The sequence below is a fragment of the Hemitrygon akajei genome, chromosome 9, assembly GCF_048418815.1.
Source record: "Hemitrygon akajei chromosome 9, sHemAka1.3, whole genome shotgun sequence".
Taxonomy (NCBI): Eukaryota; Metazoa; Chordata; class Chondrichthyes; order Myliobatiformes; family Dasyatidae; genus Hemitrygon; species Hemitrygon akajei.
Window position 1 is genome coordinate 75,448,347 of NC_133132.1, and position 20,978 is coordinate 75,469,324.

The 20,978-nt window shown below is 43.3% G+C and overlaps 1 protein-coding gene across 6 annotated transcripts in view; it reads right to left on the minus strand.

The window, feature by feature from the left end:
- ankrd6b (ankyrin repeat domain 6b) overlaps positions 1 to 20,978 on the minus strand; it is a 184,907-nt gene that overhangs the window by 75,745 nt on the left and 88,184 nt on the right. For 5 of the 6 annotated variants that reach the window (XM_073056380.1, XM_073056381.1, XM_073056376.1 and 2 more), the window contains one exon: positions 4,146 to 4,503. In XM_073056380.1, the coding sequence (XP_072912481.1) occupies positions 4,146 to 4,265 (120 nt within the window). In that variant the 5' untranslated portion in view covers positions 4,266 to 4,503. Of the gene's footprint in view, positions 1 to 4,145; positions 4,504 to 11,272; positions 11,342 to 20,978 lie in introns of all 6 variants that reach the window. The other variant, XM_073056378.1, reaches the window with a different exon arrangement.

A 20,978-nucleotide genomic window follows, 5' to 3' on the forward strand; every position in this document is an offset into this window, starting at 1 on the left:
CATACTTTACTGAATAGTGACTAGAATTCTATTCTTGGCAAACCGGACTGTGATACTGTTGGTTATTGTTATTTTCAGCATTACAGTAGCATTAATCCAGTTCAATGATATGTTGCCTTGAGGGAATGCCATTGTGCAAAATTAAACTCTAGGCCACACGTTAACCCTGACATCCTTTCAGGGATGAAAGATTTTATAGAGTGTCACAAAAGAGAAAAGAAAAATAGAGAGACTCGGAGATTTTGAGTGAGAATTCCAGAGCTTAGAGGAGTTAGCAGCTAAAGACTAGGCTCCCAGTGGGAAACAATTTCTGCTTCAACATTGGAGGATATCTTAGAGGACTGTAGGACTGAATATGATTACAATGATAAGGAGTGGAGAGGGCTGAATGGATTAGTTAGCTGCGAGTTTAGGGAGGTTGAGTGAATGAAACCGGGTCATAAAATAATCACTATGTAGCAGAGTCTGGACAATCAGTGAGGGAGGGTTGGAGGGGAAGGGGGTGAAGGGGGATGGAGGGTTGGAGGAGAAGGGGGTGAAGGGGGATGGAGGGTTGGAGGAGAAGGGGGTGAAGGGGGATGGAGGGTTGGAGGAGAAGGGGGTGAAGGGGGATGGAGGGTTGGAGGAGAAGGGGGTGAAGGGGGATGGAGGGTTGGAGGAGAAGGGGGTGAAGGGGGATGGAGGGTTGGAGGGGAAGGGGGTGAAGGGGGATGGAGGGTTGGAGGAGAAGGGGGTGAAGGGGGATGGAGGGTTGGAGGGGAAGGGGGTGAAGGGGGATGGAGGGTTGGAGGGGAAGGGGGTGAAGGGGGAGGGAGGGTTGGAGGAGAAGGGGGTGAAGGGGGATGGAGGGTTGGAGGAGAAGGGGGTGAAGGGGGATGGTTGGTGGGATGGGTGGAGGGGGGTTGGTGGGATGGGTGGAGGGTGGTTGGTGGGATGGGTGGGTGGATGGTTGGTGGGATGGGTGGAGGGGGGTTGGTGGGATGGGTGGAGGGGGGTTGGTGGGATGGGTGGAGGGGGGTTGGTGGGATGGGTGGAGGGGGGTTGGTGGGATGGGTGGAGGGGGGTTGGTGGGATGGGTGGAGGGGGGTTGGTGGGATGGGTGGGTGGAGGGGGGTTGGTGGGATGGGTGGAGGGGGGTTGGTGGGATGGGTGGAGGGGGGTTGGTGGGATGGGTGGAGGGGGGTTGGTGGGATGGGTGGAGGGGGGTTGGTGGGATGGGTGGAGGGGGGTTGGTGGGATGGGTGGAGGGGGGTTGGTGGGATGGGTGGAGGGGGGTTGGTGGGATGGGTGGGTGGAGGGGGGTTGGTGGGATGGGTGGAGGGGGGTTGGTGGGATGGGTGGAGGGGGGTTGGTGGGATGGGTGGGTGGAGGGGGGTTGGCGGGATGGGTGGAGGGGGGTTGGCGGGATGGGTGGAGGGGGGTTGGTGGGATGGGTGGAGGGGTGGTTGGTGGGATGGGTGAAGGGGGGTTGGTGGGATGGGTGGGTGGAGGGGGGTTGGTGGGATGGGTGGGTGGAGGGGGGTTGGTGGGATGGGTGGGTGGAGGGGGGTTGGTGGGATGGGTGGAGGGGGGTTGGTGGGATGGGTGGAGGGGTGGTTGGTGGGATGGGTGAAGGGGGGTTGGTGGGATGGGTGGGTGGAGGGGGGTTGGTGGGATGGGTGGGTGGAGGGGGGTTGGTGGGATGGGTGGAGGGGGGTTGGTGGGATGGGTGGAGGGGTGGTTGGTGGGATGGGTGAAGGGGGGTTGGTGGGATGGGTGGGTGGAGGGGGGTTGGTGGGATGGGTGGAGGGGGGTTGGTGGGATGGGTGAAGGGGGGTTGGTGGGATGGGTGGGTGGAGGGGGAGAACAGGCAAACGGAGAGGAGAGATGCATTGAAATAATCAAGACTGAAGTCTGCAATTGCAAAGTATCAGGGTTTTACTGGCAAATGAACTAAAGAGATTGGTTTAATGAAAGTGGTTGGAAACTCAAGTCTCTGTTATTTATGATCATAACTGGTGAGGGTATATATCAACCTCAGTTAGTCACCAGGTGAGGGATGACATTAGTAGCATAGAAAAAACATAGAAACATAGAAAACCTACAGCACAATACAGGCCCTTCTGCCCACAAAGTTGTGCCGAACATGTCCCTACCTTAGAAATTACTAGGCTTACTCATAGCCCTCTATTTTTCTAAGCTCCATGTACCTATCCAAAAGGTCTCTTAAAAGACCCTATCATATTTGCCTCCACCACCGTTGCCGGCAGCCCATTCTACACACTCACCACTCTCTGAGTAAAAAACTTACCCCTGACATCTCCTCTGTACCTACTCCCCAGCACCTTAAACCTGTGTCCTCCTGTGGCAACCATTTCAGCCCTGGGAAAAAGCCTCTGATTATCCATACGATCAATGTCTCTCATAATCTTATACACCTCAATCAGGTCACCTCTCATCCTCTGTCGCTCCAAGGAGAAAAGGCCGAGTTCACTCAACCTATTCTCATAAGGCATGCTCCCCAATCCAGACATCCTTGTAAATCTCCTCTGCACCCTTTCTATGGCTTCCACATCCTTCCTGTAGTGAGGCGATCAGAACTGAGCACAGTACTCCAAGTGGGGTCTGACCAGGGTCCTATATAGCTGCAATATTACCTCTCAGTTCCTAAATTCAATTCCACGATTGATGAAGGCCAATACACCGTATGCCTTCTTAACCACAGAGTCAACCTGCGCAGCTGCTTTGAGCATCCTATGGACTCAGACCCCAAGATCCCTCTGATCCTCCACACTGCCAAGAGTCTTACCATTAATACTATATTCTGCCATCATATTTGACCTACCAAAATGAACCACTTCACACTTATCTGGGTTGAACTCCATCTGCCACTTCTCAGCCCAGTTTTGCATCCTATCAATGTCCCACTGTAACACCTGACAGCCCTCCACACTATCCACAACACCTCCAACCTTTGTGTCATCTGCAAACTTACTAACCCATCCCTCCACTTCCTCATCCAGGTCATTTATAAAAATCACAAAGTGCAAGGGTCCCAGAACAGACCACTGAGGCACACCACTGGTCACCAACCTCCATGCAGAATATGACCCGTCTACAACCACTCTTTGCCTTCTGTGGGCAAGCCAGTTCTGGATCCACAAAGCAATGTCTCCTTAGCGAAGGAATTGAGTTTTTGTCTTGAATTTAAGGCAACGCCATTGGACTTCCCATTGACTGGAGGAAGTATCTCTTAATCCAGAAATGGATGCTGGGTTAGTAGTCTGACAATTTAAACAGTGTGGAGAGATACAGAGAGATGGGTCTAGATGTGTTTTCTGATGCTGCTGCTAAGGAACACAATGTAGAGGCGAAATGGGTCAGAGATAAATATCAATGCACACCAGAGATAACAGCATAGGACTGGGCAGTGAAGCTATTGCAAGCATTTTCTGATTCTAGCTGGGTAGAAACTCACATCTAATGGCAGCAAAATGGTGGCCACAGCATTGTACCTAGTTAGTCTTCCTAAAAGAGAATGAAAGTGAGGCTAACAACTTGTTCACATAAAAAGGTCCATAGAAACAACGTAGAAGTTGAATTGATAATTGGAAAGGGACTTTGATTTAATGCTAGTCTCTTCTGCTATTATACAAATAACAGAAAATCAAACCATTTAACTCCATAAATAAGAATGTGTCTTCTGCTACAGATATATTAAAGCTTGTCTCTAACAATTCACATTGTTTGTGAGATGTGCCAAGAAGAATGCAACAGTGATATTCTGGTGGAAATCACGCTAAGTTAATATCATTCTGCATATTCACATAATTATAGTTATACTTTTTCATATATTGAAAGTAATGCATCTCTGTCAATAATCAAGTACACCCATTTTGCTGAACATTTATAAAAACCATGAAGTATCTTAAAAGTGAATCAAAAATAAAGAAGTTTTCAATTCTAATTTCTGCAAGTGAAGTGCAATTTCAAATCGGGAATGTTCATACTTTTTCTGAGCGTAATCTGTTAAAAGTCAAGCTCTGTGTCTGGGGGTTAACAATGCCACTTAGTATAGGAGAAATGAGTGACTAATCTGAAGCATCCAAGTTAGACAATGGAGACATAGAGACACAGGCAAGCACACAAACACTTGATGCTGTTACCTTGGTGACAGCTATTCTGGCCCCCTTGTTGATGAGCTGCACAACATTCTCCGTCTGGCCTTTGTGTGCAGCTATGAGAAGCCGTTCTGAAAGCTGAGCAACTGCATCCCTCTGGCTCATGAATTAGTAAAGAAGGTGCTCAGGGCAACCAACGCACAGGTTTTGTCCGTGAAGAAAAATGGAATTCTTGCCCACTGAACTCCTGGGATTTTCTTTAGGATGTAACGAAACCTCCGAATTGGCTCTCCTTTGATGCAGGTGGTTTTGTAACATGGACAAACACGATATCTTCACGAACATTCAATGTAACTTGTTCCATATGTCACAGGATCTGCACCAGGATCATCGTCCCTTCAACCTGTGAAATGGAATATGGAAGAGTTCATGAATCAACTGAGATTATATGTATTAGCACACACAAAATTCTGGTGGAACACAGCAGGCCAGGCAGCATCTATAGAGAGAAGCGCTGTCGACGTTTCGGGCCGAGACCCGGACGAAGCATTCCACCAGCATTTTGTGTGTGTTGCTTGAATTTCCAGCATCTGCAGATTTCCTCGTGTTTGATATGTATCAGGATTATTTCACAACTTCATAACATGAACACACTGACTAGAACATATTTATTCCATGTGACGTTCTAATTTTGCTCTGTGATCTCATTTATTTACAGGGGAAACTGTATTTTGAAAAGCAAATGACTGAATTCCTGGGTACACTGAACTGCATTGCAGAAAATACTCTGTCTTGTGACAATCAAAAAGATTATAACATACATTAAAATCAAATTTAACTAATATACATTAGATATATATGTATATTAATATACATTCATAGCCTCCTCTACCATGCTTTCTATTATTATAAGATGGAATCCTCCCATAATGAACTCCAGAGATTTTGCCTCCCCTATCTGTTAAGAGGACCATTCAATATATGTTGATCACTCTTTGTAGACCTATGCCTATACTAGCATTATTTTGAACTTCATGTCAACATTTGGAAATTAGAACACTATTCACTGCCTACTGCACCATGTCAACTACATAAACAATATAAAATTAATTCGTCTAGTGACTTAGTCACAGAGAATTTCAGTACCTCTCTATCTCCCTTCAGTTTCTGAGCAAGAAATAAAGATAGTTCCAAAAAGTCTTCAGTATAAAATGACATGATTTCATGTGCCCATTGTATCTGTTATATTTATTGAAACAACACAGAACAGACACTTCCTGCCCGAGAAGCCACACTGCCCAGCAACCCACCTATTTAACACTAGTCTACTAACCAGTACGTCGTTGGACTGTGGGAGGAAACCCACATGGTTCACAGAGAGAACATACAAACTCTTTACAGGTGACTCCAGAATTGAACTCCAAACTCTGGAACACCCAAGCTGTAATAGTGTCACATTAACTGCTATGCTGCTGTGGCGCTCTTTCTCGAAGTAACTAAACTTCAGGGTAAACATTCAAGGTAGTTTCTGTTGTCAGTAGTTGACAGGTACCTTCCCATGAATATGGATTCCATCCAGTTCCTTAATTTTACATGAATTTTGTGATCAGAGTACGAACCATGCTTTGTATTTATCATTCCCATAACTATACAAACATGGATTAGACCAGTAACAGCCAGACTTCAGTTTACACCAACATGCATAGATCTAATTAATGTCAAAAAAAAAATTCTGAAAGAGGGTAATCTGGAAATGAAATCCACCTTTAGTCCAAAATTGATTTATTCAGTGGAACTACTGAGGCATAGTAATCTGCACTTCCTTTGTTAAAGAAGAAAGCTCACCACCTGACAGAAAGTTTTCCACCTCAACTTTCTTTCATTATTAATATTACAATGTTGATCACTCACATCCAATCGGCAAGTTTGCACAATCTTCCTCCACCCTGCTCTTACACTGTGCCAAAATCAAAGTACCATTGCTACTTCAATACATTCTTTATGAGAACTTCAACAAACTGTAGATTTGCTCATCTCTCTTGTTTGCCCTTTCTGTTTCAATCTCTAGCATTTTGAAATCTGTTTGGCATCATTTCAGTGATACTCTTTGATTTAGCTTGTCACTTTCCACACACTTTTCAATTTTTATAGTATTGTGCATGACACACTGGGCCTTTCATCAAACCACACATCATGCCTCTCTAGTTATTAATTACAGGAGAGCAAGGAATTCCAGAGAGTTGTCCCCATCTGAATATTAAATAGATGCCTCCTAGTCCAAGAGTGTTCCACAAGCACAAACATCTCCCACAGAGATAACTTTGTACATAGCTTATCTCACTTACGCCTTGTACTGTTGGAGTAATACTTTTATACTCCCATACAAACCAACATTCCATTAATCTTTCCAATTACCTGCTGTATCTGCCAGCTGTTTATGTTTCATGTACCAGGGCCACCAAAGCCATTTGTGCTGCAGGTTTTCTTCATAAATAATAAGTTGTTCATTATTCTTCCTCCTGAAATAAACTACACTTTCTCCAAGTGAGAGTTCATATCAACTTTTTGCCCACTCCCTTTACCTACTAGCATCACTCTGTAAACTGTCCGTATTCTCGTCACTGCTTACCTTCCTCCATTACAGTGTATTTCCTTTCCTTAACAGTTACAGTCCCACACTAATCCCGTGACATCCTACCAATTACAGGTTCCAAAACCTAAAATAATCCCTTTATCTCTACTCATTGCTTCCTGCTGGATAGTCGCTTCCCTCTCCACGGTGATAACTTTTACCTTGAAAAGTAATCTTTGGTGTGACACCTTATCAAATGCCTTTGAAAATCCAAATGGAATAGACCTTCTGCTTCCTTTCTATACCCTCTGGTTGGTAGTTTTTCCACAGAACTCTAAAGCATTTGTCAGTCATGACATCCCCTGCATGAGGCCATGCCAAGGAAAGGTTCCTCCAATAAGAACATAGAACATAGAAATCTACAGCACATTACAGGCCCTTAGGCCCAGAATGTTGTGCTGACCATGTAACCTCCTCTAGGTTAAGGGTGATAAATGCCCAAACATTGGTTCATGTAGGTCATAAATAGTCATCTTTTCTCAGGAGAGATGATAATAAACAACAATTTTCACATTATTTTGTGCAATACAATGTATTGATGTTTTGTCATGGTTCCAAAAATTGTCAGATAAGTTTCACTCATCGCCGCTGACAAGCATCTTGTGCATCATGCTGTTGAGTACTACTTGAAAGGTAGCCAACAATAAAAAAGATTGGTGCACCTAAACCACAGAAATGGTTCATGTATTTCCGAAGGAAAGGTGATTTAATTTATTGACGGATCGTGGTTAGCCAATGAAAGGATTACAAACCGCAGACATTACTCATTGGAAGTGACGTGATATAGTAATCTCCTTAATCATCAGAGGTAACTCCACTATTAAATAGGACTTAGCTTTGTGGTGGAATCACTGGATGTTAAAAAGAATCAGAAGCCAGGTTATTATCACTTTCTTATATGACATGAAACGTCGTTTTGCACCAGCTAGACAGTGTGAAGACCTGAAATTATAAAATAAAAACAAATACAATTAAAATAATAATGTCACAGTGTTTATGAAGCATTCAGAAATCTGATGAAGGTGGGGAAGAAGCTGTTCCTGGATTGTTGATCATTTCCAAGCTCCTACACCTCTTCCCTGGTGGCAGTAATGAGAAGAGAACATGTTCCAGATGCCACAAGTCCTTAATGAAAGATGCCATTTTCATGAGGCTCTACATCTTGAAGATGTCCTTGATGGTAGATGGGGTTGTGACTGTGGAGGAGCTGGGTGAGTATACAACCCTCTGCAGTCCCCTGTCATCCTGTGCACTGAAGTCTCAATACCAGTCGTGCTCTACAGAAATTAGCAGGAGTTTTTAGTGACATACCAGATATCCTCAAACTCCTGATGAAACCAGTGCTGCCGATGTGCATTCTTCAAGAATGCATCAATGTGTAGGACCCAGAATAGATCCTCTAAGATACTGACACCCAGGAACTGTGAGCTACTCACCCTTTCCACCACTGACCCATCAATGAAGACTGGAGTGTAATCTCCCAATTCGTCCTTCCTGATGTTCATCATCAAGCCCTTGAACTTGCTCACAATGAGTGTGAGGCGATCTATCTCATTCCTGTGACCCTCCTCATCACCTTCTGGGATTTCTACCAACAGTGGGTGTTTTCTTTGAATTTATAGATGGTGCTTGAGCTATGCTTAGCCACACAATCACGAGGGTAAACAGAGTAGAGCAGTGGGCTGCATCTGTGCTGATTATCAGTGAGGAGGAGATGTTATCACCAAACTGCCTCGATTGTGGTTTTCCTGATGAGGAAGCTGAGGATCCAGTGCAGAGGTGGGTATAGAGGCCCAAGTTTAGAAGTTTGTGGGGGTTTACTGGTATTCAATGTCAAGCTATACTGTAATTGATTATTAGCAGCTTGACGTATACCTTGCTGTTGTCTAGGTGCTCCAAAGTACATTGGAGAGCCAGTGAAACCGTGTCTGCTGGAGACTTGTTGCAAAGGTAGGGGATTGTTATCCAGAAGGATTATTCTTTTCCTGCAAAGGGGCCAGTGAATATAGGTTTCCAGTAAGAATCAGAACTGAGTAATATTCCAAATCTGTTGATGATTTTCCCCAAGATACAAATAAGCAGGGCAGTATGGGAACAGTTAAAATGGTATTGGAATAATCAAAATTGCAGGTAACAAAACCACATTAAAATGATACATATTGGAAAAAGAAACAGAGAATGCTGAACAGCACCCGTGGAAAGAAAAACTGGTTAACTCTTCAAGTCAGGGAGACTTCCTCAGAACCGGATGAAAACAGTGGAGGCGTGTCCGTTTTCAAAGCAAAAGTGAGGGAAGGAGTGATGACCAAAACAAAAATTATATCCAACGTCTGCAGTTTTATTTATTTTCTATTCTTGAAAGGAGTTTTGGTTTTGTGTGCAGAAGAGATAAATTGCATTTGGTCATTTGATTTCTATCTGGTATAAAGAAAACAGTGGTTTCTCAAATTGGGACCGAAGGGTTTAAAAGATAGCTGGAGTGGAGGAAAGAAACTGGTTTTGGCAGTTCCATGTTGTTCTCCGAATAATGAGTAGAGGAACACTATCTGATTGTGCTTGATGAAGTTCAAGTGCATTTAGTTCAAGGTGCCTAGGCCAGCAGTGTATATAATACACAAGTCTAGATTGAGTGGAGGGTTAACAGATAGGACACAAAGTCAAATGATCATAATGAATGAGTAAAGGTCTTACAATGGAACAATTGCATAAATGCAAATTATATTCACTGACAAAGTTTAATAGGAATATGCAACAAAATAAACACACTTTACAAAACTTATATTTGAATGTTTTCAACCATTAATTTTGGTAAATAAAGTTGCCATCTGTATCAGCACCAAAGGTGCGAGGAACACCGTGGATCAGGCACGTACGGAGGGATACGTACACAATGCTGGAAGAACGCAGGTCAGGCAGCATCCGTAAGAAAAGAGTAGCCAACGTTTTGGGCTGAGACCCTTCATCAGGAATAGGAGGGAAGAGAGGACCGAAGCCCAGTAATAGAGATAGGGGAGGGGGTAGGGCCTAGAGGCGCCAGGTGGAAAACCAATCAGAGGGAAGATAAAGGGGGGAGGGGGAGGGGATAAGCATGAAAGAACTGTAGAGATAAAGAAGCAGAAAGTTGAAAGGGGAGAGAGACAGAGAGGGACCTGGGATAGGGGAATGGGAGGGGGAGGGGGAGGGGGAGGGGGAGGGAATTACTGGAAATTGGAGAATTCAATGTTCATACCACCAGGCTGGAGGCTACCCAGACAGTAGGTGAGGTGTTGCTCCTCCAACCTGAGTTTGGCCTCATCATGGCAGTAGAGGAGGCCATGTATGGACATATCCAAATGGGAATGAGAGGCAGAGTTGAAGTGGGTGGCAACCGGAAGGTCCGGTGACGGACGGAGCGTAGGTGCTCGACAAAGCGGTCCCCCAATCTGCGTTGGGTCTCGCCGATGTAGAGAAGGCGACACTGGGAGCACCGGATGCAACAGACGACTCCAGCAGACTCACAGGTGAAGTGTTGCCTCACCTGGAAGGACTGTCTGGGGCCTGGAATGGTGGTAAGGGGGGAGGTGTGGGGACAGGTGTACCATTTGCGCTTGCAGGGATACCGACATACGGAGGGAAATGTGCAGTTAACATTCCAGGTTGAGACTCTTCATCTGGACTTGCTCTCAACCCAAAGCCTTTACTGTCCATTTCCCCTCAGAGATACTGGCTGAGTTCCACCCACGTCACTGCCCCAGATTCGGCATCTGCAGTCTCATGCCTACCTTTTGTATGAAATGGATTTATCCAGATACCACAAATATCTGTACTCTTTCCATTGATTAAATTTGCTCAATCCTGCAATATCTTTTTTCATGTTTTTTTCAAATAATGAATTTATAACACTTGCCAATTTATTTACATTATTTTACATTATTTGGAACATTGATTTATGACTCTGTAACCTATGTATAAAAAATTGATGCACAGAATTAACACTGAAAGCCTTTATTATTAAAATTTCCTCTTACTTTCAGCTATGGCATTGACCTATGTCATTAGGATTCCATAACAGATTGTTTGATTAAAAACTTATGAACTGCTCACAATAATAATTAGACCTAAGCTCTCTAGTATTTGACCTTTCCATTTTGGGAAAAAGAATGACCATGTACCCTCTTTACAGCTCTCATAATTTCATGCACTTCTACCCCTCATCCTTCAAAGCTCCACAGAAAATAATAAGTTTGCCCAACCTCATCTTATAATTAATACATTCCAATCCAGACAAAATTCTGCTGAACCTGTTCTGCGCTATATCCAAGGCTGAATCTTTCCTGTAGTGTGGTGACCAGAACTGCATGCAATACTCGAAATATGGCATAGCAAAAGATAAGTCTTTTGCTATATCCTTTGTTAACGTTACTAATTTTCATGTCTTCAAATCTCCCAATTAGACCACCTAAATTTTTCATGCATATCGTTTATAGATCCGAGCACTGATCCCTGCAGAACACCACTGGAGATAGACATTTGATTATTAAAACACCCCTCCAACACTAACCTCTGTCTTCTATGATACATGCTTAAGCAGCTGGATGTAGGCTGCGATAGTCAAAAACTCCCAACAAGTCTGAAAGGAAGAAGTTAAGGAGACATTTTAATGCCTCATTTCACTGATGACTGCACTTGTTTTAACAATAAATTCAATAACTTGAATGACTATCACTTTTTACTTTGCACACTGTGGGTTTGCGGAGAAGGTGTAGAGGTAGATCAAAGGGCTAGTGTCACATTTCATCCCCAGCAGCTGCGTAACAGAGGACTCTCTGCGGGCTGTTCCCGGGGACACACAGTGCTGCATCCCCAGCAGCTGCGTAACAGAGGACTCTCTGCGGGAGGTCTCCCACAGTGCTGCTGGCAGATCATCAACTCAGTGAAAGACGCTCTTTGGTCGGCCCAAAACTTGATGGTCTACCAGCAAATGGAGGTGTCCGTGGGAGAATGCTGCCGACTGGCACGTTCTCGGCTGCAGGAGTACGTGCTGAGGGAAGCACTGAAACTTGGTGCAGCCACCGCAAGGGCCCGGTGAGGGAGGACCACGGTTTAAGGTTCTTCTCCCGCGGGAGTGGGAGGGGTTGGGTGGCAGGGAGTTTACCCCACAACAATAGTGGGTTAGGATGAACCAACCAAGTGCCACGTGAGTGGAGGAAAGTGTGGAAATGTATAGAATGCAATGGTAACGTCTGTAAAGGATTCAGAGTCATTGAATGGTTTATTGTAAATAATTTTGTTTTGAATGAAGTATATTTTGTTTAAAAAATAATCACTTTTTACTTGACAGAGTTCAGAGGGACCATGGAAGCACCCAGTGAGTTCCCGGGATGTTGTTTCAACTCATCTGATCCAATTCACATTATAACAAATGGTATATTGTAACGGAATGTAGACAGTAAGGTAGCAGCTTTCAGCCAGGTTAGAATCATGCATGTCCGTAGATCCATGAGAGATACAAGAACATTTACACTGAAGGGAGACCACAAGCCTGCCACCTGCAACACCTCCGAATGTACAAAACACCTAACAGCTATGAGTTGTTTGAGTTCCCCCATTTCAAATCTCTAAAGTCAAACTAACTAATTCTTAGTGATAAATCTTTTTTTTTCCAATGGGACAGCTACCTATCCCATTCTATCTATCTATCTAAATCATGGGTCTTCAGTAATCCCTGGTATGGATTTAGAGATAGCAGGAGGAAGAAGACTAGAAAAACAGCAGTACTTAACAAAATCTGTTTGCACATTTACAAACACAAAATGCTCCTTGTTACTTTCTCCAAGGAGACTATTAAATTTATTGTTCACCTTGCCTTCTCAAATTCCTGCTAGTTTTTCTGAATTAATCCATGTCTTTGTAAAAGTTAACTCTGTTCTCTGCTATGGTTCTGGAAACTTTCTCACCAGCTGTGTTAGGAGGCTTAAACATTTATCCAATTTTAAGTAGCTGTGCTAATTTGACAATTCTCTGGCCCTCTGGCACAATTTGTGTACTGTATCTAAAGATGTTTCAAAGTTTTGTGATCAGTGCTTCTACTATCTCTTCCACATATGCAAGCTATTTATTAAAGACCATATGACCATAAGACACAGCAGCAGAATTAGGCCACTTGGCCCATCGAGTCTGCTTTGCCATTCCATCACGGCTGATTTATTATCCCTCTCAACCCCATTCTCCTGCCTTCTCCCCATAACCTTTGACACACTGACGAATCAAGAATCTATCAACCTTGGCTTTAAATATACCCAATGATTTGGCCTCCATAGCCATCCATGACATTGAATTACACAGATTAACGACCCTCTGGCTAAAGAAATTCCTCATCTCTGTTCTAAAGGGACATTGTGACGCTGTGCCTTCTGGTTCTAGACACAATAGGAAACATCCCCATATTAGACTAACTTCAATGTGACACTTGCAATTTTCCAGTCCTCTGGAAACATTGGAGAATCAAGTGGGTTTTTTTTTAAGATCATTGCTAATGCCTCCACAATCTCCTCTGCTACTTCTTTCAGAATCCTGGGGTGTACTCCATCTGGCTCAAGTGACTTATCTACCTTCAGCTTCCCAAGCACCTTCTCCTTAGCAATAGTGTAGGTTTGCACAAATAAAATGAAGTAAGGCATTTTATGCTTAATGAAATCTGTAACACATTATACTGAACTCCAAAACCTAAAATCAAAGGCAAGCTAAAAATCTTTACATAACAACATCCTCCCTATCTACCCTGTCCCTTCTGAATTGCCCCCAGAAATTCCAGACATTGCTGTTCTACCATCATCCTTGCTAATCAATTCTGGCTCATCACACAACACCCAATCCAGAATTGCCTTTCCCCCAGTGGGCTCACCACAAACTGCACTAAAAAGCCATCCTGTAGGCATCCTACAAATTCCCTCTCTTGGGATCCAGCACCAATATGATTTTCCCCAATCCAAATGTATGCTAAAATCTTCCATGACCATCGTAACTTTGCCCTTATTACACGCCTTTTCTATCTTTCATTGAAATTTATATTCCATTTCCTGACTACTATTCAGGGCCATCAGGGTCTTTTTATCCTTGCAGTTTCTTAACTCCACCCATAACAACTTTACATCTTCCAATCCTATGTCACTTCTTCCTAAGGATTACTTTCATTCGTTACCAACAGATTCACCCAATGATTTGGCCTCCTGCCTGTCCTTTTGATACAATGTGTATCCTCGGACATTAAGCTCCCAACTATGATCTTCTTTCAGCCACGAATCAGTGATGCCCACGTCATACGTGCCAATCTCTAACTGCGCTACAAGATCATCTACCATATTCGGTATACTGTGTGCATTCAAATATAACACCTTCAGTCTTGTATTTGTCACCTTTTTCCATTTTGCCCCATGATATAATTCAATTCATCCCACTGATGGCAGATTTTCCCCATCATCTGCCTGTCATTCCTCACAATCTCACTGCACAACGTATGCCAACTGTATACCAACTGCCCCATCCTCAGCCCTATCACTCTGGTTCTGCCAAATTAATTTAAACCCTCCCCAATATTGCTAAAAAATCTGCCACAAGTTTATTGATCCCTCTTGGGTTCAGGTGTAATCAATCCTTTTTGTACAGAACAAACTTTCCACAGAAGAGATCCCAATGATCCAGAAATCTGAAACCCTGCCCCGTATACCACTTCCTCAGCCACCCATTCATCTGTACTATCATCCTAGTCCTGACCTGACAAGTACATGCTACTGGGAGTAATCCAGAGATTGTGGGACCGTACTTCACCAAGGGCAAAAATCAATCTTCAACTTTGGCATAACACATTCAATTCCTTCAAAAGTCAGGGCTCCCCACCCACTCATGCTCAATGGCTCAGAGACATTATGTCCTGCTTAGACCTTGAAAAGATCCATTATTCACTTCTTAATTTGGACATAAAGTTCCAAAAGGCTTGGGGACCTTTTCTTGAATATTTTCATAATTCCCGTTTAGATTAAATGTGCATCCCTCCCTTTTCTTTTACATTTAAATCCCTTACTGCCAGCTTCTTTCAGTTAAGATTTACGTTTTTTTTAATGTGTAAACATATTATAGCTCAGGTAGTAGGCAATATACCTTCTTTTTATAAATACAGTTCTGTGGTGATAAAAGTTCTGATTAACTTTTTCATATATCGTAAGGTTGGCTTGGAGTTGGGTAGTGGGAGGGTGGGGTGGTAACTAACTTTATACAATTCTACTCTGGGTGCTTTCCTGAAATGTTATGAACTGTACATTTGATACGTTTGTTTTGCACTGTATAAACCTTTTTTTAACTGGGTTTTTTGTCGCATTGTAGAGACTTATAAAAAAATGAATTAAAAAAAGTCAGGGCTAAATCAGTGACATTGGCAGACAATGATGGAAACAGAAAGCCAGGTTTTCTAAACGCTCTTAAATTAGTGTGGGTCATGTTGAGCTCAATTCTATTTTTAAGCCAACATGAGCATAATTTCAGAGCACAACACACAAAGTACGCCACGCAACCAATCAGCTGTAATGCCAACCAATCAGCTGACTGATAATTATAAAAAGGCCAAGCATTCAGAGGACACACCACAGATGAAAGGCAGAGAGAGAAAAATAAAGGGTGGGGGGAAAATAATTAAATCAGGGATGGGGTAAGAAGGGAAGGAGGGGCATTAACAGAAGTTAGAGAAATCAATGTTCATGCCATCAGGTTGGAAGCTACCCAGACGGAATATAAGGTGTTGTTCCTCTAACCTGAGTTTGGATTCATTTTGACAATAGAGGAGGCCATGGATAGACATATCAGAATGGGAATGGGACATGGAATTAAAATGTGTGGCCACTGCGAGATTCTGCTTTCTCTGGCGGACAGAGCCTAGGTGTTCAGCGAAACAGTCTCCCAGTCTGCGTCAAGTCTCACCAATATATAAAAGGCCACACCGGGAGCACCGCGGTGACGCAGTATACCACACCAGCCGACTCACAGGTGAAGTGTCGCCTCACCTGGAAGGACTGTCTGGGGCCCTGAATGGTGGTGAGTGAGGAAGTGTAAGGGCAGGTGTAGCACTTGTTCTGCTTACAAGGATAAGTGCCAGGAAGGAGATCGGTGGGAAGGGATGGGGAGGGGGGGGGGGACGAGTGGACAAGGGAGTTGCGTAGGGAGCGATCCCTGCGGAAAGCAAAAGGAGGGGGAGGGAAAGATGTGTTTGGTAGTGGGATCCCGTTGGAGGTGGTGGAAGTTATGGAGAATTATATGTTGGACCTGAAGGCTGGTGGGGTGGTAGGCGAGGACAAGGGGAACCCTATCCCAAGTGGGGTGGTGGGCGGATGGGGTGAGGGCAGATGTGCGTGAAATGGGAGAGATGCGTTTGAGAGCAGAGTTGATGGTGGAGGAAGGGAAGCCCCTTTGTTTAAACAAGGAAGACATCTCCTTCGTCCTGGAATGAAAAGCCTCATCCTGAGAGCAGATGCGGCGGAGACGGAGAAATTGCAAGAAGGGGATAGCATTTTTGCAAGAAACAGGGTGGGAAGAGGAATAGTCCAGGTAGATGTGAGAATCAGTAGGCTTATAGTAGATATCGGTAGATAAGCCGTCTCCAGAGATGGAGACAGAAAGATCAAGAAAGGGGAGGGAGGTGTCAGAAATGGACCAGGTAAATTTGAGGGCAGGGTGAAAGTTGGAGGCAAAGTTGATGAAGTCAACAAGCTCAGCATGCGTGCAGGAGGCACGCATCACTCTTTGCCTGTTCTCCATCTCCCTCTGGTGCTCCACTACCCCTTTCTTTCTCCCTAGGCCTCCCATCCCATGATCCTTTCCCTTCTCCAGCTCTGTAACCCTTTTGCCAATCACCTTTCCAGCTCTTAGCTTCACGCCACCCCCTCCTATCTTCTCCTATCATTTTAGATTTCCCCCAGCCCCTCTTACTTTCAAATCTCTTACTATCTTTTCTTTCAGTTAGTACTGATGAAGGGTCTCAGCCAGAAACATCGACAGTGTTTCTCCCTATAGATGCTACCTGGCCTGCTGCGTTCCATCAGCATTTTGTGTGTGCTGCTTGAATTTCCAGCATCTGCAGATTTCCTCGTGTTTGCATTCAAAAGTAGATTAGCTTGAAATATAACATTTGTTTCTCTCATGCCACAGATGTTGCTGATTAGTCACATATTTTCTATTTTTAAGCTGCCATGATGTTCAATATTCAACCACTACTTAAGCACATCTCCTACAAGGGAAGAAGCATGAACACAAATTTTAGGAAAAGCTCTTCAGAGAAAAAAAATCTTCCCTTGAGCAATTAGGACAGGAGCTAATAGTTGGGTAGATGCTGATCACTAATAGCTCCTGGATCCTCTTTTTTTAATTGTTTTTTTTAATGCATTTTCTACATCACTACAGATTTTAAAAAACCCAAACCAAAATGAAGAAAATTAATACAGTGCAAAAATAAACATGCAATAATAGTATAATACAAAAAAGATAATTGAGAAAGCACCCAAATTGAAGTTATGTAAAGTTAGTATCCTCCCCAAGCCCCACAACAAAAAAAAAACTCCAGACCAACCACAACACAATATAGAGAATATAAATCAGGACATTCAAATCCCCAAAACTGTAAATACACTTGAAAACAGAAGATAATAATGCCTACTACCAAAAAAAAGCAAGGGACCGAAGAAAACTGGATCCTCTCTTGATTGTTCAAGGGAAGGTTTTCCCCCTCCAAGAGCTGTTCTTAAAGTACAATTCATATCAGAATTACCCATTGACACCAAAAAACCCCCCCTCATATTTGAAACTGCTGAAGGCAGTACTGAATACAGAGGTACAAGGTCCATATATAGATGAGGTGCTGTTCCCAGAGCTCACAGGATCATAGAAGTGACTGCTTTGAAGAAAACTTATTCAATTTAAGTGACTTGTTTTGAGTCAATATTGATCCCCCCTCCCCACCCGCAGAATACTGAAGGTGGTGGTATCATGTTCTTAGCTGTGAACATTGCCTGTTCTGTCCAACCATGCTGATTTCACAGCTTAGAAAGTTACTCAATGCCTCTAGTTCCTCAGGAGGCTAAAGAAATTTGGCATGTCCTAGTTGACTCTTACCAATTTTTAACAATACACCATAGAGAGCGTTCTGTCTGCATGGTTCATTGCTTAGTGTGACAAATATTCTGCACATGACTGTAAGAAATTGCAGGGTTTTGGACACAGTTCGACACATCACAGGAACCAGCCTCTCTCAATGGGCTCTGTCTATACCTTCACTGCCTCAGTGAAGCTGCCTGCATACAGCAACCACACAGACATTCTCCTTCTCCTCTCACTGAATTACTATTCTGCAGCAGTGCTGCCCAGTGTTGAAGACTTCCGGTGGCAAAATACCCAGAAGGATATACAGAGGTATCAGGGATTAGTGAGGAGAATAGAAACAGGAAGAGGACTGAAGTTTTGGTCAGATTGCTGGTTGAATGTAGGAACTAGACTGGGAACTAGCAGGTTTATTTTGGAGTGGATAGATTTAGGTGTGTGCACAAGTAGTGACAGTGGCAAGAAGCAGGCAAGTGATGGGCGTTGTGGGTTGCATGTGAGCAGCTCACCTGGGACTCCAGGAGAATACATGAATTGCAGTCAGATTCAGCAACAGTTATGAATGATAATAACATTAAGAGGCTATAGAATTTTCAATAGAAGCTTCAGCCTGTCTGATGTTCAAATAAAGGAAACAACATTGGCAGCCTGAGAAGGATTACAAAAATCGAAGAAATAGTAATGGAAGCGCAAAGTCAAATGCTGGCAAAGTGTAACACCAAACATAAACATTCACACAGTAGTGCCAAGGATGGGACCTTGTGGTTGTCTAGAGTGCCCATGGCTAGAAATGTGAAGCCTGTATTTGGACAAGACTGGAATTACTGAGCAGTCTAATGAAGGGGCATATCACGTGCAGTAACAGTGGTGCATGTAATTTTACTTTCAATAAATTTGTTCACCGGATGCAAACTTTGGTAGCAGGGCTAGCATTGATTTTCAATTCAGTTTTACACCCACTAAACTATGTAGTTTTCAGAGGGAAGAATTAACTACGTTCAATTAATTCTTATTCAGACAAAGGGTCTCGGCCCAAAATGTCAACTCTTTAGTCCTTTCCAGACATGCTGCCTGACCTGCTGATTTCCAGCATCTACAGATATTCTTGTGTTTGCAATTAATTACACTGGTAGGTCTGGAGTCAGAAATAAGGATGGCATTCTTGCCCTGAAATACTCCAGTAAAATTGATGAATATTTACAATAATCCAGTTGTCCCATAGTCATCATTCCTAATACTAGGCTTATCATTCCAAATTTATTAAATTACTTGAATGTAAATTCCCCAGTTACCACAATGGGATTTGCACTCATGTCCCTAGATTTCAAAAGGGCCCAGGCCTTTGGATGTTAGTCCAGCAACCATGTTACAATATACATCATGCAGGGGAAAAAAGGCAAGAGCTCTCTCAGAATTCCATAAGACACAGGAGCAGGATTAGACCATTTGGCCCATCGAAAGATGAACCATCACTGGTGACCGAATTATGTCACCTTCACGACAGTGAAGCTGGTCAAGTGGCGAATGTCTGAAATTAGCCTAGTCTTATACATAAATGCCTATTTAACTGAAGGATAATCTGTCTACTTTTGTATACGATTCCTCACTCAATAAATGACATTCAAAATGATTTGCTGCATCTGTAAAATAGACTTTAGTTAATTGTGGAATAGAACATCCACAATCTTTAATGGCTTGCATAACATGCTTTTTAAAAATATGCCAGCTAAAAAGACAATTGCACATTTCTCAATTTTGTAATCAGTGTGCCAGTTCTTTCCCACTTGCAAGCTACTGATATCCTTTTGTAGCCTCTTGATGCCCCGTCACAAATTGCTTTCCTGTCCACCTCTGTGCCATTAACAAATTCAGCAACCATACCTTCAGTGCCTTTATCCAAGCCGTTTATGTTAACTGTAATGCATTCACTAGGCTACGTCCACACTACGCCGGATAAATCCATAACCGAAGCTTTTTCTCTTCGTTTTTACCCTCCGTCCACACTAAAACGGCGTTTTCGTCCCCCGAAACCAGAGCTTTTCAGAAACACTTTCCAGGGTGGGTATTTTTGAAAACGCTGCTCGGGCAGATCAGTGTGGACGGGATAACCGGAGACTTTTGAAAACGCTGTCAGACGGCAGCGCGCTATTTCATTGTTTTCCTGAACGCAACCTAACAATTTCAGAACAGACGGCAACGAGACTGAAGCCAGAAGAGTTAGAAATGTACTCACCAAATACTTTGACCCATAACTTACTGAATAAATAAGTATACTGTACTCACTTTGCCGTTTTCTGTCCTTGCTCGTATGAAGGTGGTTTACCTCTTTATGCAAGTACTTCTCTGACAATAGATGTGTAACAGCCTAATGTAACAATGTGTGGAAATACAAGATAACACTGATGCAGACATATTTTATACATTTAACAAGGTGCTTTATTAATGCAACAGAGTTAGTCAGTTTTTCAATGTTCGTTGTCAGCCGGGTCAATCTGTCCGTGAACTCCCTGTCGGTTGCTGCAGTACGCTCCAGTATTTGTTTTTTTTTAGTTTTAAGTTCTCCTGCGCGAGAGCCAACAGCTGTCCATCGTCTTTTAAGTTTTTCTAGTCTGTAACTACACAAACACGCACTTTTACGGCAAGATTCGACACCAAACATGTCACTTGTTTTCAGTAGATATGTCCTGCGCATGCGCAGCAGCAGGAGATTCGCCGAAATCTCCGTTTCAATGTGGATAGAGATCTTTTCAAAAACGCATAGTGTGGACGCCAATCGTTTTTATGCGAAACCGGCGTTTTAAAAATTATCCGGTCTAGTGTGGATGCAGCCTTGGACATTCTGCGATCAGGAAAAGTGCTGCATAGTTTTTCTTTCAATGCAAGAACTGTCTTGATTGCTGCTCTGCTCTTCAATAATGCAGGCAGTCAAATGATTTACAAAATGCAGAGAATTAGATCAGCACGTTCATCCTCTGGGAAAAGAGCATCATCTCATACTGTGGTTCTGCAGCTGAACATAAATGTCAGTTTTGGACCCACTGAAGGGGTATTTCACAAGTTTATATTTCTTCATGGCACTGGTGGTGGCAATTAGGCCTGTCAAATCCATGCCAAGTTTCAGAATATTC